At 44.5% G+C, this 10985-nt stretch overlaps 1 protein-coding gene across 1 annotated transcript; it reads right to left on the bottom strand.

Moving 5' to 3' along the window:
- igfbp1a (insulin-like growth factor binding protein 1a) lies at window positions 1–3034 on the bottom strand. Its single transcript, XM_083671054.1, has 4 exons — window positions 2527–3034; window positions 2125–2294; window positions 1596–1724; window positions 1–1188 (listed from the first exon to the last, which is right to left on the bottom strand). The coding sequence occupies exons 1-4, from the start codon at window positions 2897–2899 to the stop codon at window positions 1078–1080; spliced, it is 783 nt and encodes a 260-aa protein (XP_083527180.1). The 5' UTR covers window positions 2900–3034; the 3' UTR covers window positions 1–1077.
- Between the last annotated feature and the right edge of the window lie 7951 nt (window positions 3035–10985).

Genomic DNA, 10985 nt, shown 5'->3' with positions numbered 1-10985 from the left:
TTTGAGGTTAACGTTTTTATTAAATATATCACTTTTTTACATTACATTTCAATTACAAAAGTGTACATACACATGAGTGAGCAGTTAGTCACTTTGGAATAAACTCACAAAAACATCTCTCTCTCCAACAGCAGCATGTAGACAGAGCAGACACATCAAATCAAACACTTTCTGACCACACTTGGATTCATGGTCAAATGAAAACAATGTGCTCTTTGTGGTCATGCTTTCATGGTCAGAAAGAACAGTGATATCAGTAAAGTAAAAGTCCTTAACAAGGTATATCAAAATAAAAGTCAGTGGAGACATAAACATCGGAGGTAGGTAAAGGCAAGATACCCGTTAGAGGGCCAATGCAGGAGCACTACCCATCATGCAATTCTGCAAACCCACAGGACCATGGGATATTGATTCTGAGAAGGTAAGAATTCCTTAACTGAGCGTTTTGCATTCTGAGTTGTTATCATGTATCACATCAAAACAAATAATAACATGAAAATGACAACATGAAAAGTAACTTCCTTCTCAAAGACGTTTGGTCACTCAGTGCTTTTGTTCTTGTTTGGTTCATTCAAAAGTAAACCACCAGACAAACTCCTTAAGAGCAGAGGGAGGTAAACTCAGCAATGGAGTTCCTCAGGGTACAGATACATATATACACTTTATACACTAATACAAATAATAATAATAATAATAATAATAATAATAATATAACAACAATAAGGCAAAATGATATAAATATTCTTAAAATAATTACAAATACCAAAATGAATATTCACTCGAAATAAATAAGGCTGTAGAGTTAAGTAATGCATTAACAATAAAATCTCCTTTTCAGAAAAAAATAGATTTTCTCTTTGGTGGGGACGGGGTTGGGGGTGGAGGGGCTTCGGCCCCACAATAACAGAATGTACCTGAATCAAACACCACCATGGACAATTAATAAATAACAGGTATCAAAAGAAAATCAGTGGCTTGCCGTGTGTGTGTGTGTGTGTGTGTGTGTGTGTGTGTGTGTGTGTGTGTGTGTGTGTGTGTGTGTGTGTATGTGTGTAATCTGCTTCAGTGGTTGCTCTCTTAAGGACATTCGGCATCTCCGGGCAGATCGGTGGATCCCAGAATCTTCTTTCCATTCCAGTTGGACACACACCAACACCTGCCCCTCTGTCCATCCAGAGACGACTCACACTAGAGGGAGGAAGAGAGAGAGAGAGTTTAGAATCCTGCACCAACATGCAACACCCAGATCTGTGTTTGACGTACAGACCCCCTCCATATGGCAAACAGGCACACATGTATAGTCATGCTACACCAAGGGGATGACCTCATAGTCAAACAGGCTGAATATGCTTCCAGGTGTAAACAGTTCTGTAAGCTGAACAAACCTCTGCCTGAACACACACACACACACACACACACACACACACACACACTACACTGAATCTGTGGTTGGCACAATCTTGCCTACACACACATACAACGAGGTGAGATTCTTTCACACTGACGGAAGGCGAGACATGATCGGTCACAAATGCCAAGAGTACACACACACACACACACACACACAAAATCTGATATTTGCACAAGGTGCCTACCTGCTTGGCTTTGTAGAGGCCAAGTTTGTCACAGTTGGGGAGGTAGAATCTGGTGAGCTTGTCTCCCAGTTTCTGCTGGGACTTGGCAATCTTCTCCAGAGCTCTCTGCAGCTCAGCATGACAGGGCCCCTGAGAGAGAGAGAGAGAGGGGGGGGGGGGGGTTAACTGGGTGACCTGGGCATTGCCTCATTCCATGCTGACACAGCAGTGAGTGTTATTAGAGTACTGCTTTGTCACCAGTCATCTAAGGCTGCCATCAACCCACACATTCAAGGCCTGTTGCGGCAGAACACTGGCCCTTGTTCTCTAGAAAAGAGTTATGTGCTATGGCATTTTATAAGAGTTTAATGATAGGGCACAGCCAGGTAGTGCGCACACACGCGCGCGCGCACACACACGCACACACAGTATTCCAAAGGCTTTCGAGCTCCCCCTTGTGGTGTGCAACTCCCCAAACGTCCTCTGGCTCCCCAAAAGTTTTAAGAATCATCGCTGCGACAAGGTTCGTAAATGTGTCATGAGCGCTTACCTGTTCTCCCGGTTTCTTCCTGATAGCGTTGACTTTGGCTTTCATGCTCTCCTGCGCGTCTGCGGCAGCCCGTGGGTCGAAGGGCTTGCTGTGCCCGGGGAGGTAGAGGCTGGAGCCGGGATCTGACACAGTGGCTGCGTTCTCGGTCTCAGCGTCAGGCTCTCCCTGGTCTGGAAAAAGAGAGAATGAGTGTTGAACAGGAGTGGCAAAAAAATGTGACAATTCATAATAATTAATCATACTGATCATGATTAGGCCTATTGTTATTATTATAATAACTATTTTATTATTTTTTAGCATTATAGTTATTTACATATGTGCAGTTATGTCATGTATGGCCTATTTATAGCCATATTTATACGATATACAATGGATTCCCTAGGCTAATTTCTAGTTGCATACCTTGGTTTTGGTGGTCGGGGATCCGTTCGGGCTCGCTGCTCTCCGTGCACACGGCATGCCCGCGAGTGAGAGAGTGAAGCGGCCGGGGGTCGCCGGGTCTCGGGGTGCACCTTAAACCGGACCCGCAAGGCGCCGTGTAGATTCCGCACAGCTCTCCCGTCTTCAGGGCGCAGGCGAGGCAGCATCCGCAACCAGGTTCCCGCAGAACCTCCTCACAGCCTGGTGCCACCGCCGGACACTCGCTCAGCTTCTCCGGAGTGCACGGTGCGCATCGGATCGGCTCTGGCCCCACGACCGGGGACCCCAGTGCCACTGCGAGCAGGAGGGAGCATACCGCTGCCACCACGACGTGTCTTAGAAATAATCCACTCATGGCAAACGAAGGGTTTTAGGACTAAATGTAGAGTAAGGCAGAAAATTATCAAAGATAAACAGCATTAACCACGGTTCTTGCTCGTTAGTTTCTTTCCTTTGATTTTGGAAAAATGTCTAACTACTCGTTGCGCGCAGCCGTATTTATACCCGGGTCGTTGTAAATGTTTGACGCATCGGCGTTATGAATGATTTCTGAAAAGAAGGTGTAATGATCCGATGGTCTCTGATTGGCCCGCGTATGTCCGGCCAGGGAGCTCATTTGAATACAACACGCAAAACACGTCAATATTTAGTTTGGAACAAGCGGTGGCTGCACGTCGTGCACTTTATCACTTCATCAACGAGTGTGACGACACCACTATTTGATGTTGCAAGTGGGAAAATAATCCTGAATCCTGAATTCTGAATCCTGTAAAAAACTGGGCTATCAGCTGAAGTTTGTTTGAAATGTGTTTATCTTAGATAGGCTACTAGTGATACAGTGTAAAATATGTTTTATTTGATAATCGAGGACATTTAGTTCCACAAACAATCAAGTATCTATCTCCCCACAGTGTGGACAATGACCACTATTCATGCTTTTTTCATGTCCCTCCAAACTCCTTACACAACTTCTCTAAACTAATTAATGATGGCAAATTACCCAGGCCCGCACTCCCCTCGACCGTACAGTAAATGTCCAACTCTAATTTGACATGAGAAGGCATCCGTGCACCGCGCAGATAATAAATCCAACCCCGAAATAGCTGCGCAAATGAGGGTCACAACGCGCGCCAGTGAGTCATAGGACTGCGTGGCGGTAGTATGTGACCTCTCTCGGATACGGAAGCCCATTTTGTTTCTCAGTGCCGGAGGAGTCCCATTGTAATTACCCACTTCCTGATGTAATAATAGACGCTCTTGCGAGCCGGGTGACATGGCGAGAGACACGTCCCTCGCGCAGTGCGCCCTTTGTTGGTCCCCTTGTGTGATTATTTTGAATGGGGCCACGGCGGCCACGAGGGCAACGGTGTGTGTGAAAGGTTCTGCTGGTCTAGGGCCTGGTAGGTTGGGTTGAGTGCTGCTGCAGCCAGTGTCATAGTTAGTGAATGTGTCTCATGGGTGACTTGGTCCACATCCGATAGAAAGTGAACATTGTATGGCTATGGGGGCACCAACCATTAGATTTAATGAATTGTTGATTTCCCCATGATATAGGCCTATTCCTTGTTCCATTTATAGTGTGTCTGTATAATCATGCACAATTCAGTGATATTCATGTGCCCAGCCCATGCAATGGTTTTATAGGATTGCATCATCTGTCAACTGCAGTTAGGAGCCACTTCTCACATGACTCACTGATTTCTCACAACCTCGGGCTAAATACAGATATCAGTGTAATGAGACTTGACTTCTGGAACCAGTCAAAGCTTGAGAAAGTCCATTCCCCTCTATGATACTGCCAACCTGGTCTCAAGCCCAATGCTGATTTCACCGTGTTTCCTGCATGGACGCAGCTACACAGTCAACTATTCACACATGAAGAGGAAGAGGATGCATTTCCTTTTTGTTAAAAACAAATGGCACTGAAACTGTATAGAAAGCCAATTGTGTGCAGTCCATGTAGGCTATTATGTCTTGTGACTCCATCAACGTAGATGGGACGCAGGTTGACTCTCCCCTTGATGCTTTTGACCTCAGCAGCCAAAAGTCCTCAGTGTTATGGTATGTGCTGGGAACTCAGGGTGGCCTTATGGTCGGGCAGGTGTTCTCAACTCTCCCACAAGCCCTCCCCCCAACATACCCCGATTAACGCCCCAAGCCTATGTTAGCGGGTCACACGGACACCTAATGAGAGTAGCCCCCCCCCCCCCCCCCCCCACCGCCACTCAAATGCTACCATATGCATCAACCACTATAGGATTGTCCTGGAAGCACAAGACCATCCAGAGCAGGTGATAGTGATTGAGGAAGACATGGCTATATAAATTACAGGAGGATTAGCGTATGTGAACCATACTGTGTCCTTATATGTTCTACCGATGCTCAAGAACTGACAGGTTGTGTAAAGTTCAGCTCTGCCAGATCAGAGAGAGAGGGAAGGAAAGAATAACCAAACAAAGTCAAGTTATCCAAGGTCAGGGACAGACCCAGTTTCAAAATGTGAACTTACAGCCTTAGACTCCCCCCCCCCCCGTGAACATGTGCATGCACACATACACACACATCAACACACCTCTGTGACTAACATGCACCTGCCCATTTATGGTAACAACTTTGCCTTGTGTAGGACGGAAGGGCAGGGTTATCTGAGGACAACAAGCCAAAGAAAAACTGAAAAATAGAGGTTCTCCACACACACACACACACACACACACACACACACACACACACACACACATGCACACACACACACACATAAATGCACACATACTCACAGGGGCACTCTTTGAGGCACACATACATACAAATTCACTCTGTCTCCCATGCAATACTATACTGCAGAAGAGGTGAATGAAGGTCAACTTTACAGTAATGCAAATAAAAAAGAAAATAATCCTGGATGTAAAGTAATAAAATGACTATGTGAGGTTAGGTGTAAAGTTAGATTCTCTCAGAGGTCATTGAGGTTGGGATGGACAGGGGGGTGGGGGGTGGGTGACTTACCTGCTGTGCTGGTTTGGTTGGGGGCCAGGGCCAGTAGTGTCAATACAAAGCTAACTCAAGAACCGTGGTCACATTTGATCTTTTGCATTTACCATCACATCAAATGCATCACCGTTTTGGGGAATGTAACATGTACTGAGTCAGTTGTCGGACGAATGAGAATCACTGTCCATTGGTCTTGTTTCAGTGTGAGTGGGATGGGATGGGATGGGTCGGCCTGATCTGTATCCTCAACTTGGGAAGAGGGTCAGCTTCCAGCAGGAATGTGATGTGAGTTGGCTCAAATACACTAATCCCTGCATGGAGATCCTTAATCCGGGTCCTATTAAACAGGCAGCACAGGTCACAGATTGAGCTCTGGGAGTGAATCATCAAAACAGACCTGGGGTCACATGAGACAAATCTAAACTCTGAGCGCCAGAGTGTCTCAAGGAGAGACAGTGTACTCAGTGTACCCCAATTTGCTTCCGCTAAAGAGCGCTCCTATGGCCGTTAAATTGATAATTTCGTTACAGTTAATTTCGCTACAGTTAAGTTTCAGTTAGCATAGAGTGGATGAGTGAGTGAGTGGGTGGGGATAATTGAATATGAAATGAAGCTATCCATTGTCCTCGCCAATCTCAGATATCATAATCTATCCCTCGAGTGGGCGCCAAATTCAACCTGAGAGTCTCCAAGCGCTGTGGAACGATTTAAGGAACCGATCGCGACTTTTCTCATACAGTAGGCCTATTATATCATGTGCATCAGCTATATCCTCCATTATCGCTCGCGACCCGCAGTCATAACGATTATCAACTGCCACTTTGGTTTTGTCTTACTTCAATTGTCTTCATGCATTTCATTACATAATTTAATTTAAACGCTGTCACGACTGTGTGGTTATTAGAATTGTAGGCCTATAGGGTCGCTGGCAATATAGGACAATATTTAATGTAAAAAGAAATGCATCGGATCATTTTCGAGCGCACGAACCTGTTGAGACCGCGATGTGCAGTTTCAATGATCAGTGGGGGCTAACATGTATGGGGGCAGGCACGTAGGAAGGGGGTGTTATTGTCGGAATCGGGACAAATAGCCAAAATGCGAGGTATTCACCTTGCTTCATCTCACATTACGTTGCTCTCTCTCACTATATGCGATCACTTGTGGTGCTGAGCGTTGATTTAGGCGCCTGCTAGATTGTAGCGTAGGTTTGGATGAGTTAGGATTGACATACTGACAAATATATGCAACGCTCTCGCGATCAAAGATGTTTATCGGGTCCGGACGGGTGCACTTGGGTAAATCAAGTGTAGGCCTAGCGTCATTTACCTGAGACCCGATCATTTCATGCTTTTCACTTGCTCTAACCTTTACGTTATTCTCCGGTCACCAGAATTGCTTGTGTAACAGGTGATATGCAACATTTTCTCTGGGTCACAGCATTTTAGGCAGCACCCCCTTGCGAAATATACGTCCTACGTCCCTGCATGGAGGGTAGCCCTACATAGGTCTATTGTATGCTTGTTTATATTATCTCTCCTGCGAATATTACTATGGATTGAAGAAGTGGAATTTGACAACTTTCAGGATGACCATCTTTTTAGTTTGTGCGTAAAGACTCTCCAAACGTATTTTCTATGAAATAGGCATACATATGTTCCTGTGATCTGTAGGCCTACAGTAGCTTTGTGTCTATTTTAGCCTACTGGTAATTATTGAACATGGAATAGATAATTGTCTCACTCCCCTTGCCAACGCTCTGAACACTCCCATTTACTGCTCCGCCTATATTGGTGCAAAGTTTGTATTGGTCGTGGCAGATGCAGTTGGTGGTGACACCAAATTACCAAAACGGTGTCATGGCCTATGTATGAGAGGGTTTATTTATTGGATTGTGTGTGAGTATGTCTATGAATGTGTGTGTGTGTGTGTGTGTGTGTGTGTGTGTGTGTGTGTGTGTGTGTGTGTGTGTTTGTTTGTTGTGTGTGTGTGTGTGTGTGTGTGTGATTGTATACTTGTGTGTGGGAAACCCAGGAAATCCAGGCTCCCATGCGCCACCGTCCATTGTGTTGAGTTTCCTCCTCTCTCTGTGTGTAGCTGCTGTGCTTCCCTCTCTCGCTGCAGCTCTAATGAGAAGTAGGTGGAAGCCAGAGCCAGAGGTCTGCTCTTGGCAAACTTGATTAGACAGAATCCTGTGAATGAATCAAGGGAACTGTGTTGGTAGGATTTGCCAAATTACATTAAAACATGTCCCTACAACACACATGGGTCTAATTCATTCAACTTTACAGATGTAGATTTCATGCAAGCATGATAACAAACACAAACTCTTGAATAAACCCTAACCCTGACAATATTAACTAACTAACTTGTTAGATTGAATTGCTTTATTATCCTGGTAAATGTATGCATATATATATATACATGTTTATTAATCAGTTATCATTGGTTTAATTGTCTTAAAACCATGGTATTGGTGTAATAGACACCCTTTGAAGAGGCTGTCACTTGCAGTCCAAATGATAAAACATTATGGGGGTTTGATGTACCTCTAAATATGTAAGAATAACTTATCAACACATGTCCATGTTCATGTTAAACAGAGGACAGTGTCTCCTCTATGCCCTCTAGGTCTAGGATGTTAGCTGTGCTCCTTCATCCCACTGAGTTATGTACCTGTTTATCCTCTGACCAGGATCACAATGGTCACAATGTCCCAGGTCACAATGTTCTGGACAGGTCTGCTGTCAGGGCTGAGTGACTGAGGCTGTGTTGTGATGTTATGGTGCTCTTGTGTCACATTCCATCTGCTTGTATGTCCACCAATGACCCAACAGGTCTCCCTGTAACAGCAATGGAAGATCTGGGACAAGGCTAGCAGCATGGTCTTACGCAACCTTAGCAGAGTTCATTGGCCTCTCTACTCTAGTGGCTAATGGCCCTGGTGCACACACACACACACACACACACACACACACACACACACACACACACACGCGCACACACACATGCGCACATGCACACGCACAGGTCATAAACATGGACACATACAGTACACACACTCTTGGGCAATCCGCTCCTTGTTTTTCCTCCCACGCTCCAGTGTCCAGATTCCTGTGGCGTTTACAGTAAGGGATGTTACAACACACAGGGTCATTGGGTAAGAGGGGGAATTGGAGGGGATGGAGCTGGAACAGGGCGGTAGTAAAACTCTCATTAATCCCACTCATATCCTGATTCACTGTAACTACTCTGCTTTACCCAGTGAGTCACCCTGAGAGCCTGATGTACCGTAGAACACTCATCTGGCCTATCAGTGGCAATAAATGTGAACACTGAAGGCTGTGGTAAGGGCACATTTCCGGCTGTTTATCTCTGTATTCCAAGTGTTTATTTTGGCACTCTAACCTTTGAATGTTTACCATTGCATTCCGAGCAGAGCTGTTTGATCGTATCCGCTCGGCAGGTGGTAAACACACACACACATACGCAGGCACGCATGCACGCACGCATGCGCATACACACGCACACACATCACTGGAGAGTCTACATATGTATGTGTTCTCTGTGGGTGTGCTGTGTGTTATCGGAATGAATCACAGACCCCATCAGGAGGTGTAAATACCTGCTCAAGGGAAACTCCTACCCTGTTGTTTGTTATTTACTCTTTGAAAAACAGAGCTTTGATGTAGTCATGTCAGGTCATGTGACCATGACAACCATGTGTCCTCAGATATTCCCCTAACCAAATGTAACCCCTGGTTGCGTTTATTGGAGTATTGCTGGGTCGTATTTATGACCCATATGGACAAACCATGCACATGCACATGCACATGCACATGCACATGCACACGCCCACGCACACGTACACGCACATGCACACACACACGCACACAGAGAGCAAATGCAACCTTCCTAATCTCTGATGGATGTTTGGAAGTAGACTCTTCCTGTGACAGGACTTGAAACATCCCCTCAGCTCTCTGCTCACACACAAACACACATGATAAGACCCCCTTTTGTTTTGTTTTGTTTTTCCTTTCCATTTTTTTTCCAAAATAACTCTTGTGGAGCAGATTCCGCTGGGGGATAGAGCGCACTGCGGAGTGGAGCTGGGACAAAGAGGCGGGAAACCTGCAAAGCTCTCCAGGCCTCCACAACACTCGATCACTGGCACGTCATTCAACAGTCTCTTGCTATGCATGTCCATTCAACCCTGTCATACCTTGGTAGAATAAGGAGCATACAGACCGTAATAGGTATAGTCTAGGTATAGAGTCTCGTGACATGTTTGTGGTCTGTGGTGTCTGTGTTTAGTGAGTTTTGGCAGTCTTCAAAGATTTCTACCCCTCTCCATAGAAGTCTACCTGACGTACACACACCATCATAAGAAACCTACACTCAGCACAGAGAGGCCTTCTATGAACAACAGCACTGAACTCTGGCTGCCACTGACCCCTGTGTTGTTGGACCTCCTTATATTACTCTGTTATGCTCTGACACGTGTTATGTAGCTTTATGACCTAGTTTGGTGACCTCTGTATAGGCACAAACTTGACCAGTTTTGTTATGAAATACACACATTTCTCTCTCTCTCTCTCAGGAAAAAACACAAATGCTCAAGGAGACACAGCAAGTGCCTCCATTGATTTTAATTCATAATACGTCAATATCATAGCAGTGCAAACACTTAGTATAAAATATCTCCATAAGAAAATGTACATTCACATAAAACATCTCAATCAATACATCTTTTAACAAAAGAAATTGACACATATTTTAAACATTCAGATATATGTTAAGTCTGTAAACAGAGGAGTTATCTTGACAATATACAGTAATATCTACAAATAACAATTCTAACCCGTATCATATATGAAAATATCTAATCCACAAGAAATATATAATATAGAACCCCTCTCCATCAACATAAGTGGCAAGAGTATAAAAAACCTCTCATCTTATCTCTTAGAAACTGAAGATATGGATCTGGCATCTAATAGACTTAGAGTTTGAAACATTTCCCTAAGAATATACGATATGATATGCATGATCACCTCAAAGTTAACAAAATATGTTGATCATGATATACTTTAGCATTCCAATAAAGCTTTCCAAAATGAAAATATTTTCCATCATTTGAGTTACAAAACTCTGTGACAAATCAAACAGTAAAAATACAGGCATGTAACAAACAAGAAAACTCCACCAAACCTGTAGCCACACGGTCATTGTACTACAGTTGAACACTGAAGTCTGATATGTTTATGACAATAGGTTGGCACATTTAGAAATCCACTTCTTGTTGTCTTGGCTACAACATGTGGAGTGTAAGAGTGGTCTCCACCCTGCCGTCATCCTCTGGTGAAATGTCCCCATTAGATCACACCACCACACAAAGCTCATAAAGAAGACACAGGTCAAAAAGCACCATACATTCAAGAGGACTGCTA

Source organism: Argentina silus (genome assembly GCF_951799395.1).
Source record: "Argentina silus genome assembly, chromosome: 6".
In the NCBI taxonomy this organism is placed as follows: Eukaryota; Metazoa; Chordata; class Actinopteri; order Argentiniformes; family Argentinidae; genus Argentina; species Argentina silus.
The sequence above is the reverse complement of the archived record's forward strand: the minus strand, read 5'-3'. Positions and strand labels throughout refer to the sequence as shown.

Excerpts from the sequence above, each read along its gene's own strand:
- igfbp1a (XM_083671054.1), bottom strand. The coding sequence starts at position 2,899 with ATGAGTGGATTATTTCTAAGACACGTCGTGGTGGCAGCGGTATGCTCC. Across the intron at positions 2,295-2,526 it reads CCCCGACCACCAAAACCAAG|ACCAGGGAGAGCCTGACGCT; the intron begins GTATGCAACTAG and ends CTCTTTTTCCAG. Across the intron at positions 1,725-2,124 it reads GGAAGAAACCGGGAGAACAG|GGGCCCTGTCATGCTGAGCT; the intron begins GTAAGCGCTCAT and ends TCTCTCTCTCAG.